Source organism: Trematomus bernacchii, unplaced genomic scaffold (genome assembly GCF_902827165.1).
Source record: "Trematomus bernacchii unplaced genomic scaffold, fTreBer1.1, whole genome shotgun sequence".
In the NCBI taxonomy this organism is placed as follows: domain Eukaryota; kingdom Metazoa; phylum Chordata; class Actinopteri; order Perciformes; family Nototheniidae; genus Trematomus; species Trematomus bernacchii.
The window spans coordinates 968,151-981,413 of NW_022987521.1; the positions used below are offsets into that span (position 1 = coordinate 968,151).

At 39.6% G+C, this 13,263-nt stretch overlaps 2 protein-coding genes across 4 annotated transcripts; one reads left to right on the forward strand and one right to left on the reverse strand.

The window, feature by feature from the left end:
- Positions 1 to 1,938: 1,938 nt before the first annotated feature.
- LOC117472761 (COX assembly mitochondrial protein 2 homolog) lies at positions 1,939 to 3,712 on the reverse strand. Of its 3 annotated transcripts, XM_034118153.1 has the most exons (5): positions 3,423 to 3,712; positions 3,135 to 3,202; positions 2,532 to 2,602; positions 2,375 to 2,446; positions 1,939 to 2,269 (listed from the first exon to the last, which is right to left on the reverse strand). In XM_034118153.1, the coding sequence occupies exons 2-5, from the start codon at positions 3,169 to 3,171 to the stop codon at positions 2,186 to 2,188; spliced, it is 264 nt and encodes an 87-aa protein (XP_033974044.1). In that variant the 5' UTR covers positions 3,172 to 3,202; positions 3,423 to 3,712; the 3' UTR covers positions 1,939 to 2,185. The 3 variants fall into 3 exon arrangements, with proteins under 3 accessions (XP_033974044.1, XP_033974053.1, XP_033974061.1); XM_034118162.1 differs by lacking the exon at positions 3,135 to 3,202 and having other exon boundaries at positions 2,532 to 2,648; XM_034118170.1 differs by lacking the exon at positions 3,135 to 3,202 and having other exon boundaries at positions 2,532 to 2,648; positions 3,652 to 3,705.
- Positions 3,713 to 4,902: 1,190 nt separating this feature from the next.
- On the forward strand, positions 4,903 to 11,187 carry LOC117472656 (centromere protein N-like). The gene is given in 11 exon segments (XM_034117968.1): positions 4,903 to 5,202; positions 5,322 to 5,367; positions 5,464 to 5,523; positions 8,809 to 8,882; positions 9,001 to 9,023; positions 9,025 to 9,172; positions 9,261 to 9,362; positions 9,913 to 9,967; positions 10,128 to 10,237; positions 10,390 to 10,513; positions 10,765 to 11,187. Coding segments are annotated over 11 exon segments (1,035 nt in total). The 5' UTR covers positions 4,903 to 5,031; the 3' UTR covers positions 10,887 to 11,187.
- The last annotated feature ends 2,076 nt before the right edge of the window (positions 11,188 to 13,263 follow it).

Here is a 13,263-nt window from a genome sequence, read left to right on the forward strand (position 1 = left end):
GAAAAAGGGGAATTCTTCTCTCAATGTATATAAGAAAATAGTTTTAATTGTTTGGTGAAAATCTAAATAAAAGTGTTTTTTAAAAATCAAATCTCTCTCTCTCTCTCTCTCTCTCACTCACACTCACACTCACACTCACACTCACACTCACACTCACACTCACACTCACACTCTCACAGACAGACAGACACACTCTGGGTGTTTCTCAATCGCGAGTAAAGCTGCTTCAGAGCCACTATTTCAAGCATACTACGTCATCGAGTGCCGCCGAAGTACTGTTCCAATCTCCAGCATACTTGGAAATCTACCGAGCCCGGCGTACTCCGTTTGGAGAAATATCGAGTGTGCACATGAGTAGACTTTGCGGTCTTAAAATCCCCACAATGCTTTGTGCACGGACCAATTTCCCCAAATCTGTGGCGGAAGATGTAAGAGGCGGGGCCTCTCATATGACGCACACCTGCACACTTGCTAGCCTGTTCCACTCTTTGTTTTCCGAATGGCAGGAAGTATTCTTGACTCGCTTCTGAAGCAAGATGCTCGGCAGACATGTGCTACCAAGCAAGCGTACTCTGATTGAGAAACAATCGCAAGCGATTGAGAAACACCCCGTCTCTCTCTCTCACACACACACAAACACACTCTCCCTCTCTCTCACAGACACATCAAGAGAAGAGATAGGGCGATCAAGAGAAGTGAGAGAGGGTGATAGAAGAGTGATAGGGTGATCAAGAGAAGAGAGAGGGCGATCAAGAGGAGAGAGAGAGGGCGATCAAGAGAAGAGAGAGAGAGGGCGATCAAGAGAAGAGAGAGGGCGATCAAGAGAAGAGAGAGAGAGGGCGATCAAGAGGAGAGAGAGAGGGCGATCAAGAGGAGAGAGAGTGGGCGATCAAGAGGAGAGGGTGATCAAGAGGAGAGAGAGAGGGCGATCAAGAGGAGAGAGAGGGCGATCAAGAGAAGAGAGAGAGAGAGGGCGATCAAGAGGAGAGAGAGAGGGCGATCAAGAGAAGAGAGAGAGAGGGCGATCAAGAGGAGAGGGCGATCAAGAGGAGAGAGAGAGGGCGATCAAGAGGAGAGAGAGAGGGCGATCAAGAGGAGAGGGCGATCAAGAGGAGAGAGAGAGGGCGATCAAGAGGAGAGAGAGAGGGCGATCAAGAGGAGAGAGAGGGCGATCAAGAGAAGAGAGAGAGAGAGGGCGATCAAGAGGAGAGAGAGAGGGCGATCAAGAGAAGAGAGAGAGAGGGCGATCAAGAGGAGAGAGAGAGGGCGAGCAAGAGAAGAGAGAGAGAAGAGAGAGGGCGATCAAGAGAAGAGAGAGATTGCGATCAAGAGAAGAGAGAGAGGGCGATCAAGAGGAGAGAGAGAGGGCGATCAAGAGGAGAGAGAGAGGGCGATCAAGAGAAGAGAGAGGGCGATCAAGAGAAGAGAGAGAGGGCGAGCAAGAGAAGAGAGAGAGAGGGCGATCAAGAGAAGAGAGAGAGGGCGATAGAAGATTGAGAGGGTGATCAAGAGAAGAGAGAGTAATGTAACCTCCTAATGTAATGTATTACTCCTATGAAAATGTTCAAAAAGTGCTCAAACACATCTAAGCGTATTATGGGGTGTCATCAAATGCCGTTACTATGGCGACAGATAATTCACCAAAGTTAGTTCAAAAGTTTGCAGTTCAAATATTCTGCTGCTTTCCCAAGCCTTTTTACTTTCTTTTCTCATCTTAATACAAATTCATTCACTACTACTTACATCTGATATTTAACTCCTTCAGCCTATTTTCAGCTGCAGAAACCATTCAACTATTACATTATTCAGCTATTTCATTACATCAAGGCTATACATGTTTTTTTAAACCTTTTCTTTTAAATATTAAGCTTTTTCTGCATTTTTGTAGCTAAAAGCAGCTACCATTCAGCTAATAACATATTCAGCTTTTTCAGCTAAATTCAGCCACAAATGTTCACAGTTTACAGCATTCGCACGCATTTTCTGCAGGAAATGCATTTTCTAGTTACTTATATAATCCACACTTCTTTGAATTTTCAAAGAGACAGAAGTTGTCACCTTTCCTCTGTCTTGACATGAGACCATAGGGAAGGCCTGTTACACAGTGTCATGCTTAATTCAGTGTCTCATTATCTCACTCCTTCAAACTGGTAGTGGCAGTGTTGAAGTTGCATTGAAATGTCCTTCAGAGATCCTCTATTATCCCTGCTTTCAGCCTCTTTTTCATGTCTTTGGCATGCTGCTTGCTGAGTTCCCGCTTATCCAGTCTCTGTTGAATGGTAAACAAACAAAGAAAACAATGAATGAACAAAGCTCAATAATCAGATTTCTTGATGTCGGTCATTCACAAGGTGCTTAAAAATAACTGACAGACCTCTTTTTTCAGGCACTGACGCATGGCACGGTCCACATCGTTACACGTGCCAAAGAACTTTGCGACATTGTGCTTGAGGGTAGAAAAAAAACAAGATTTATATTGTTATGTTTTCTGTGTAAATGAAGCAAAAACATTGTTTAGGAGCATGACATACCTCTGTGTGGCACTGCCTCAGAAGAGTGATGAGTTGGTTACACTCTTCATTGTGCAGGTGAGATGAAAGGTCAGGGTGCATGCTGAGTTAAGGTCTTACTGTGTCACTGCGGCAATACTGAAATCCACAAAACAAGAGGAGCACTGATTGAGGAGCACTGAGTTGACAATTACGGTGGGATTTTACTGAAATCACTGTCATACACGTAATTTGGTGGAGGCACGTTTACCATTAAACACACTTTATGCTGTACTCTCATAGAATAGGAATATGCTTAACATTCTCAGGTTTGAACCAATGGTTATTTTCATTAATAACTTTATATCTGGTATTGAATTGTATTGATTGTGACTACTGTATAACATTTGTGAAATCAGAAGGAAATCTCCAAATTGTCTGATTTGCCTGGCGAACAAACCAAAAGCCAAACATAGTCAATTTCAAATACACAATGATATAAAAGCATCTGGAACTTTTGATTTAAAAATTGAATCAAACAATGAATCGATTTTAACAAGGACTTATTGTTTCTGTGCCACTTTCCACCATGTCATCTCAGCATTGTTATACTCAGGTAAAGGACATGTTTTTTCTAAAGGATACTAATGCCTCCCCATCCCTCTCCTTCCTGAGCTGTCATTGTGATGCTGTTTTTTCCAGTGGACACTTAGCTGCAGACACATACAGAGAGAAGGAGAATATAAAACAATGCAACTACCTGCATTCACCCTGAACCTATTGAATCATGATAACAATTCAGCCTTCACTAGAGATACACTAGGTGTTTTTAGTTTCTCTCACACATTATGCTACATCATGTCTACTGGTTTATTTTTAAGCTATTTGATAACACAGCGCACTGCCGGCTGCATGTAAAGGTGATACACTTACCAGTGGGGAGAGTGTATCATCTGAGAAGTCCCAGAAAACGCTGGTGAATTATCACGTTAGCTCAGTGCTAGGCCTCTGCTAACGTTAACCGTATGTAACACAGCATCAACCCAATCAACCACTGAAGATATACGTATGGCTTTGGTCTTCCGTAGAATAGAAACGCAGATTACTACAATATAAGATAACTATACTAGTCTTGAAACTGTCTAACATGGATTTCACCTACAAAAACAGCAAGAACTTGAAGGACGTCTGTCTGCAACAACACTTTTGGTTTTCGTAACTGTTTGGCGATAGTAAATTGACAATGCTATACAGCGAATCAGCGTCAGTCTTTTTTCTCAACGCACCAATGGCATGCGTTCTTCTCATAAAAGGCGGGACATCTGCTGACGGAAGTTCAGAGAAGAAACAAGATATATCCCAAGATATATCCCTACTTCCGCTTTTACTTATGGATTCAACTCATAGACTGTATACCAAAAAACTCTCTCTGTGATTACATTTTTGCTAATAGTGCTGTTGTAAAAACTAAATACAGTGTTTCCTGTCTTATTTTATTTGTATTTAAAGGCCATGTAATGGTTTATGTAATGACAAAAATGTATGCTTTATTTGCATGTTTCCAACTAACAATATTGTTGTAAGTTTAATAAAAAATATGTTAAGAGAGATTTATTATTGATATGTATTATTGACAATATTGTTAGTGTACCCCTGCAATTATCAAATAAAATTATTTTCTATTTGTGTTTGAAATATAGCAATTGACTACATTTTTGGAATTTATATTTACTTGTTAATTTCTATTCAGATTGCTAAAGAATCCTTTATTTCCATCTAAACTTCTTAAACTGAAATTTTTTAAATTACCAAATATTTACAAGACAATCAAACATTTCAGAAAGTAAAACAAAATTAAAATAGATTTGTGTATCACAACTTTCTACTTTCTTCTTCCCCCTGCTATAAATGATCTCTCAATCCCTACGGCTTATTATTACCATTTTAAAGCAACCTGACTACAAGTTTAGGAACTGCTTTTTAAAATCAGAATAAACTCGTTTTCTAACCCCACCAAGACCAGGTACGTGTAAGTGTAAAATATGAAATCAATATGTAAACATTGGTCAGTATTAGCATTGTTATGTCATGGCTGGGGAAACGTGCAGAGCCAGTTGCTGTAAAACATGTAGCCTACTTAATACACTTTTGCTATTTTACGGCAGAATGATAGGTGAAATAAGTATTTAACTAGTAATCACTAATTTTTAGAATATTGTAGTGATGCTTGTTAAGTAAAGGGTCTAAATATGTCTTCCACCGTTGTGTAGATGTTCCTAATGTGAGCATAGAATGTGAGTCATATAATTAAATAATTACAGTGATAGGAGCAATACCACTCCGAAACAACAGAGGGCGCTAAAGGGGTCACGTGCACTGTTCTCGACATATCTGATTGGTCCATTCGTGTTCTCTTTGGTAGGCGGTTTGTTTGGATTTGTTCTCCTGTCACACTGCAAGCTGTAAGGATTCAACAGTTTAATTAACTCAAAAAACGATCCAATAAAACTGCTAATATTATAGCATTATTATCTGAGGAAGGATGGATGAATCTAAGAAACGCCTAGTGCAACGACTCATGAGAAAGATACCGACTAAAATGCTGAAAACAACGCTGGAGAAGTGGGGCCGTTTGACCGGGGAACAGCAGCGGGCCATGGATATCATTCAGTCAAAATGGGCGTTAACGGAAAACCTACTCGCTATTTGCGAGGTAAGCAGACACTTCTCTGATATTATAGGTTCTTCTGTTTGATAAACAGTGTAAAACAGTACATATTCTATGAAAATGCAAGCTGAAGTAGTAGTGATTTCGCTTTTTTCTGTACCTAGGAAAACGAGTTGGCAGTTAAACACCTCACAGAACTCGAGATGATTTGTAAGTAAAGTGAAACTATTTATCTCATTTGGGTAAAGGTAATGCCAAGTCCAATCCAATAACCCTTCTTGTGTCCCCTTTTGTCATTGTCTCTAGATATGATAGACAATCCAGACCACGGGATGTGGTATGCCTTCCAGCTTACTGACCCTGAAGGTAATTTAAAATACTTATTAGTACTATGGATGGCTGGAAGTTTACAGCTATATTCTAACCAAACACTACAGCTACTGGTGGGTTTACGAGTGAAATGTTGGTTACTTCAACCAGTCAGCTTACAGTGTTTCCCCTAGGATGGAGTCATAGCAGCGGTGCTAAGGCACGTGGGCCAAGCCCCCAGGAAGTGCGCCGGACTCAGATGAAAATATTCGTGCTGGCCAAACGGCGATACTACACTTCCTTTTGGTTGCCAGGCCCGGAAACACTTTTTCCCATTGACTTACATGGGAAAAGAGTGGTCTGTAAATCGTTGGATAATTTTTTTTAAACTAAATAAACTACCCAGTATGAACACTTGTATAGCCCTTATTAAAAACATTCGTTCCTCAAGTTGTAAAAATGTGCTAATAACGTTATTCTGTGAGTTATTTCCCTCTGCATTATGAACGCGCATCTAACCCACGGGACCGCGCCGCCCGGCACGTTCATGTTACGTGTTCAGCACTACATGCGTTTATCTTTACCCATGGATGCACAATAAGAACGGACCCATATCGCCTTACTGCCAGCCCACGGAGCTGTAATAATGGATATATTGCACATGTTTGCTGTAATTTATCATTTGTAAAATATTATACTACATGGGCTGTATGATTAAATCTTGTACCGTAAATGTTGTATTAAATAAAGTTAATATTACCGACGTAGATTAACGTCCCTGTAGCTTCTTATTGCACTAAGAAGCTTATTGCACTGTATATATACATACATATGCATATATATATATATATATATATATATATATATATATATATATATATATATATATATATATATATATATATATATATATATATATACATACAGTGCAATAATTCTTTCATGCTAAATGAAGCTCTGTTGCTTGGATATCACTAGATCCTGTTACAGCGTAATATAAAAGTACATAACGATTGATGTGTAAATTAGCATAATTACTAGCTAACCGCTAGCTGCTAACTGCCGCCTCGTTAATATCAAATCTATCATAATAACAAACCATTACCATGCTGTCATGAACGTGCGGTGCTGTTACGTGTACGCAAATTGACGTGCTTGATGTGAACGAGCATTTTGGGGGGCATGGTTAAAGTTGCGCTATGAGCGCACATACGGGTACTTCTCAGGCATGCTGGGTAATCTGTGACGTTTCGCTCTCTCAAAAGTTGGGCCATTTTATCATCATGCGCGAATGAGCAACTCTCATAGGAATGAATGAGGCCCCGCCTCCCACGCTGTATCCAGTTCTTATTATACATCCATGACGTGGGCCCAGCACAGGGGCGGATCTAGACAAATATTCATGGGGTGGCAAGAGGGTGGCAGGAGATTTTGAGGGGTGGCATCCCCTGGCAGAAGTATGCTGATTTAATCGCAGTCATATCAATCAATGTTAACTTGGAAAGCCACAATATTTATATTTTAACTCAATAACAATCAAGTTAAATCAAAGTGGTTACTTTTGTTTGGCTGGGCAGTGTAGCTGTGACACACCGTCTTATTTGACTTTCTCAGGACTTAAAACAGTTGTGGGGGCAGACCCCCACAAAGAAAAAGAAAAAGATACACACATACAAGGTCAGCATCTTAACAGTTTGTTATGCTCATCGAGTCATCCGTGAGCAGAGCATCAAGTTGCCTATTACAGCTGAATGCGGCGATTACCATCTTGTTCAGCAAAACGCCTCACAAACTGATTAAGACCCAAAGCTTTAGTGCGTTTTGATTCAATGCTGAGTACAGCCACACTGACAGTCTCTTCTCTGTCATTGTAGACCGCACCTCATTCCTTCCGTCTACTTGGATCCGAATGCTTCTCGTTTTGAGCCGTCCCCCCGTTCAAATGAAATCGCCGCCAATTATATTTCCAAGCTCGCGCCCTAGGCGAGATTTTATATATAAAGAATAAATGAAAGATCTCTACAAAAGACAAATACACTACAAAAACAGAAACGTATTGACATAGGTAATATACGTCAACATGGCTTCAAATGTATTCAGTATTGTATGAACATGTTTGAATTGGGGGGTGGACGTCACATCCCCTAGGGTGGTCCGGGGGTGTGTGTCCCCCCCCCCCCCCCCCGGGAAGATTTTTTTGAACAAGTAAAATGCTTCAATCTGGTGCACTTTGAGCACACAATCACTAGAGACCTGATCTAGGGGGTACAACTCTAAAACACCCATATGAAAAAGATCGGTTTACATTTTAATAATCAAATAAGTATATTAACATAACCAATAACCCATAGCCAATAACAAATACCTGTAACTTATTTTATTTTTGTTGTTTTCAACATTCATATCTTATTTTACCTAGTTAACATTTATTTATTTATGCATATTTTTGTATCTCTCCAACTTTAAACGATATTTTTGGTTTACTGTCCTATAGTATACATTGGAATGATTTCAAACCTGTTTTTATTTATCCTAATAATTATAAAGGAGTGCCTTGGAAATATGTGTTTACATAATTTGTGGTCAAAACGTTTGAGACCCACTGAGTTAACTTAGACTAAAGTGAACTATCTAAACCCTCAGAGTCCTTTACCTCACTGAGCCTCTCAGTCTGACAGGAGAGCTCTCCTCCACCCTGGTTGTAGAAACATCTTCTTCTTATATCCGTTAGCGCAGCTAGCACCAGATTCGAATAACAACAGCGCCGGTACCGGTGCGCCCTCTCTCTCTCTCTCTCCCTCGCTCGCTCTCTCGCTCCCATGCTCGCACTTTGGCTGTGAGCTGCGGGCGCCTGATAAGCCAACATCCCCCACTTTCATCACTTACAGCACCCATCGTACAGGGAAAATGAAAAGTGTAACCGGGGTGAAAAGGGTGTTACATTTACTTAATGATGAATGTTGTTACATCAAGGCCGAAAATTAGGATGAGCGCCAACGGTCAAAAATGTTTTTTCCCCTCCCAGAGCTACCAGCGCAGCGCCCCCCAGATCTGGCGCCCTAGGCGACTGCCTATGCCAAAAATCGGCCCTGCCTAGTACATACAGTGGCAATGTCTCAAGATTTAGCAAAAATACACCTTTATTGAACATACGACTTTTTTTTTTGGGTACCTGGCTGGCGCCAGTTTGGTTAGTTATAGTGTAGGGTTAATTGATGATATGGTCTTGTCACACATGTATTCTTTATCTGTTTGTTCCAGGGATTTAAAACATTATTGGGATACATTTTAATTTACTTTGCAAACCCGTATTGTCTATTTAATAATTTCCCTTTTCCACAGATGATGCTCAATCTGTAGATCTGACGCAGTTCAAGGAACAATTTAAATCTCACCTAAGAGAACTTGTGAGAGAAGTAAGTCCAATATTCCTCCTCACACGGCAAAATCATATAAACTATAACGTTTCAACATTGAAAGATATCACCGTTTAACATCCTATATTTAAAGTATGATTTAAACATTGCATTCAAGGTGTCCATCAAAATAAAAAAACACAGATGAAGCCGTTTGGATTCGGATTGCATGGGGAGACGCCTCCTCTCACCCCGACCATCTCAAACCAACATATGTTGTTCACTATCTTCAAACACCATATGTCTTTGTGACCCGTCTGACTTCAAAGCAAAAGCCCATGTTATCCCAGGTGAGGGTTCACTTTTATATAGTTGGTTACCAGGTTGTTGTTTCTTTTGTCTTTCCATTCCCGTTTAACAGATGTATGTTCTTTACAGGCCATGGTTCTGTCCACCAGGTATCAATATTTCAAGGATGCCAACCTCAGTGGCCGGAATCTCACTGCCATTAGGGACCTGCTGATGAGGAAATATCAACAGGTTAGGTGTTTTTCAACTACACACACACACACCACACAAAGCTCTGTATGCCCAGTCCAAATATTACTTCCATGTGTTAAGAAGTGTCCTGACACAAACACTTCCAAAATGAATAGTTTATGACTTTAATGCATCTTTAATATCTTATTTACATTGTTGACCACCTAAAATTGCTCCGAAATGGCAATGTATCATTTTTGTAGTGGAAGTTTTTTTTTTTTAATATTAATAACACAGAACTTAAATAATACTTACAATGTCATTTTAAATGTCATTTAGATATTTGCCATTAAAAAAGGGAAGTTTTTATCAAAAGGCTTTACAGTATACATCAATTGTCAATCATGTTGTTGAGCTAATTTCTCGTTCAAGTTTACCCATTGCACCCCTTTTTTTGAGGGTTCACAATACTTCCAGTGATTTAGAAAATAAAGTTGAATTATGGATTTGCTGTAAACCTATTTATTTTACTGTCAGAATTGTCATGCAATTAAGAGTACCACTGTACAGGAAAAAACAAAATTGAAATGTTTTTTGTTCTAATTTTAAGGTCTTCCCCACCAAGTATCCCAGCCCTCTCACAGAAAGAAAACAAACAGTCACAAGTATGTTTATCAAATCATCATGACCAAAAGCCAGTTTTTCATATTATGTTACACATACTTTAACATTGTTTGTTTAGCTATGTATATTTGGCATTAACATGTACTTCTGGTTGATTTTTGCAATGTGATTGGATATGTTTGGCTTTCATTCTGTTTACAGACCCACACGTAGAAAGAGAACAAGCTAAGCCTGCAGCAAACAGACTTCAGATGGCCTGTGAGGCCTTTGGTGGTGGGACGTTACCTCAGCTACAGTCTGCAGTTTACAAGGTATCCCGAGGCATGCTTTGTGTATTAAAATACTTAGCTTCATCTTTAATAGCTAAGTATCAAAGTCTAGTAAACAAAAGGCATGAATTGCACACAGTCAGCATCACTTGGTGCTGTGATCATCTAATTTATGCTCTGTAATCTTTACTCAGCTGGAGACAAAGTTCAGAGACCACACCAACACACTCATGACGGAGCGAGAGGAGCCCTTCAGATGTGTTGTCAAATTTTCCAGCACAAACCTCCTGGAGTCACTCAAAAACTGCGCATCTTCAGGTATTTGTCACAGCCATTTATGTTTTTAGAAAGGAAATTATACTAACATTTTAAAATAAAAAACTATTGAATGTTTCATAATTCTGCAATTTCCATAAATGACCACACGAGGGCACATAAACACACGTTGAATTATCCCCTCTGTAATGCTCTTGTGACATTATCTATCATGAATATTTTGGTCGGTGCATTCAAAGTGTTTTTCTTAAATCAATCAAAAATAATTTACGGTAATTTTGTTTTTTTTACAGGAATTGCATCCACCCCAGTCACACCTCTGCTTTCAGCTATACCCCTAAAAGGAAAGAATTATTTTGTCATCACAGACAATGGACCTGGTCCTTCCTCACAAATGCGCCAAACACAGAACTGATGGGCGACAGGAACTTGATTTTAAAGGAGTCAAAGCATGGCGCCATGTCTGGTCAACCCAGGGTTTGCTCTTATTGTTCTATCATCAATCTCCTTGTTCAAGAGCCACTGCCCCTCCAAGATCTGTAGAAATGAATGTACCTTTATTACCCAGTTGAAAATATCTTATTAGTTGACAATCGATAATTGTCATTTTTATGTTTGTTAGTGTTTTAGTGCAAGAATGTTATTTCTATGAAATATATGTCCCAAATTGAATATAAAGCTGTTTTAAAAAAATAAAAATGTTTTGAAGTTTGTAACTTGTATCCTCTTCCTGTCATTTCAACTTCAAGTATTTTTCATCAGATATAGTGTTATAACATTGTTTTGTGGAGTAACGGCTTGTGAGAGTGAACTTTGGTATTCACGCTCCTCATAATTTGGCGTTTACAGTCGATGTTACAGGGTTTATTTAAGCTCCATTGTCTCAGCACAACGTTTTTAAAGGATAAGTTCAAACTTTTTTCAGGTTTGTCTTGAAACTGTACTTGCATTCCCATATGTGCATAGAACAGTTACTGGAGTCTCCTGTGCAAGCTGGCCACAAAGAGATTCTTCTCATCACAACTACACTGTGATCAAAATACCCAACGCTCATAAGATTTAGCCATGTCAATTGAGTATTTTCCAAAGTTACAGTCTATGTTGTCAATAGCCCCCCATGTTTAACCCACAATGACCACTCCTTATGTTATACGGTAGATCTGTGATACCTCCCTTTAACAATAAAATGAAAACAGGCTGTTATAATAACCATCAGTTCTCTTTGGTTCCTCTGTAGAGCTAGGCTATGGAATGGCTAATCTGGATTCTATTTTTCTTTTTTTCTTTTGCTATCGGCTACAACCTACAAAAGTCGGTTTGATTTAAACAATTTCTAGAAAATGTCTGTGTGAGATCAAACTATATTATACCAACAGTTTTGTTTGAAAAAATGAGTTACAGCTTCTAGAAGAAAAATGCAGTTTTAGTGCTTCAAACATAGCAGTGCATTAGTCATATCATAAACATATTAAAGGAGTCAGCCACATTAGAAAACTTTAGTTTGATGGTTTACTTGTTTCTTGTAAAACGGAAGCACGTCATTAAACCGGGTGTGACGTAAGATCAGCTGGTTCAGTCGTGCTAATAGTGGAGTGTTGCAGCCTTTCAGGCAAAGCTGAGGGAAGACATGCCAATGTTAATTCAATGATGCTGCTGGAGGTCTCAGCAGAAAACAAACGGACTGTCAACATAGAAACATGGCTGCTTCTGCGACGAGCAGGGCGAATAACAGAGGTAACGCCACTAAAGACAGTCCGAGATGCCATGAAGAGTCTCTGTCGCAGTCACGGGAAATAATTAAACCTACCATCACGGAGCTGACCAAAGAAGTGAGGACGAACATCCTCTGCACCGTGGAAGGATGTGGCAAGATTCTCCCCAACACACCTGCATTAGCCGCGTTCACACCAAGTACTTTCCTGTACTTAGTTCCGGCACTAAGAGCCCTGGCGCTTTTAACCCCAGGGCACTTAGTACAGATCGCGTTCACACCTGAGTACTTTTCCCTGAGGGAAGATTACAAGTACAGTAGGTGGCGGTAAGCACCTTAAAGTTGTTTGCAATCCGCTACAAAACAAGAGAAGAAGAAGAAGAAAAACTTCCCGCGTATACTGTCTGTTGTTTACCTTCCGACCTCAGACATGATGGAGATGGAGTCGACTGAAGTTGTGCTGTTTGTGCTCATGTTATACAGCTTTGTAACTTCGTTAATGCGGCAAGAGCCTGAGCCTATTAGGCGTCCGACAAAAATCCGGAGCCGCCACACGTCGAATGCTATAATCGCAAATTTCTTCAGCATCAAAGGCAGTTCAAAAGCTTTAGGAAAAGGATTGGCCGACGGAAAGCACACATGATTGCCATGTTTCACCGTAGGATGGCTGATACAGGATCTGTTTAATCGCCATGTCGGTTTTCTTTATTGCACTCTCAAGACATAACATTAAATAGAAATATTTTAAATGTAACTAAAGTGTCAGTTGTACATGTCAGTAAACATTGTCAATATAAAATAAAGTGTCAGTTGTACTATATAATAACAGTAATAACAATATAAAATAAACTCCCAGGTGTAGGGATAGTCTCAGCAGCAAACCCACCTTTATTATATATCTTCCTGAGACCCACTGCATCCGTCTGCCATAAACACTATGCAAACATACATGTTAGTTTTGGCCCATAGTGGACTCCATGTTGTGTTTTGTGAAATGGGGGGGAATTAAAAGTTTAGGTCAAATAATATTTAAAATGATATAAATTATCATATTTGTGTATGTGCCCCTGCCATTCCCCCA

Bases quoted from the DNA above. Each gene is read 5' to 3' on its own strand.
- LOC117472761 (XM_034118153.1), bottom strand. From the start codon at position 3,171: ATGACAGCTCAGGAAGGAGAGGGATGGGGAGGCATTA. The intron at 2,603-3,134 runs GTATCCTTTAGA...GCATGCACCCTG, and splicing joins AGAGGGATGGGGAGGCATTA to ACCTTTCATCTCACCTGCAC. The intron at 2,270-2,374 runs GTCTGTCAGTTA...ACCATTCAACAG, and splicing joins GTCAGTGCCTGAAAAAAGAG to AGACTGGATAAGCGGGAACT.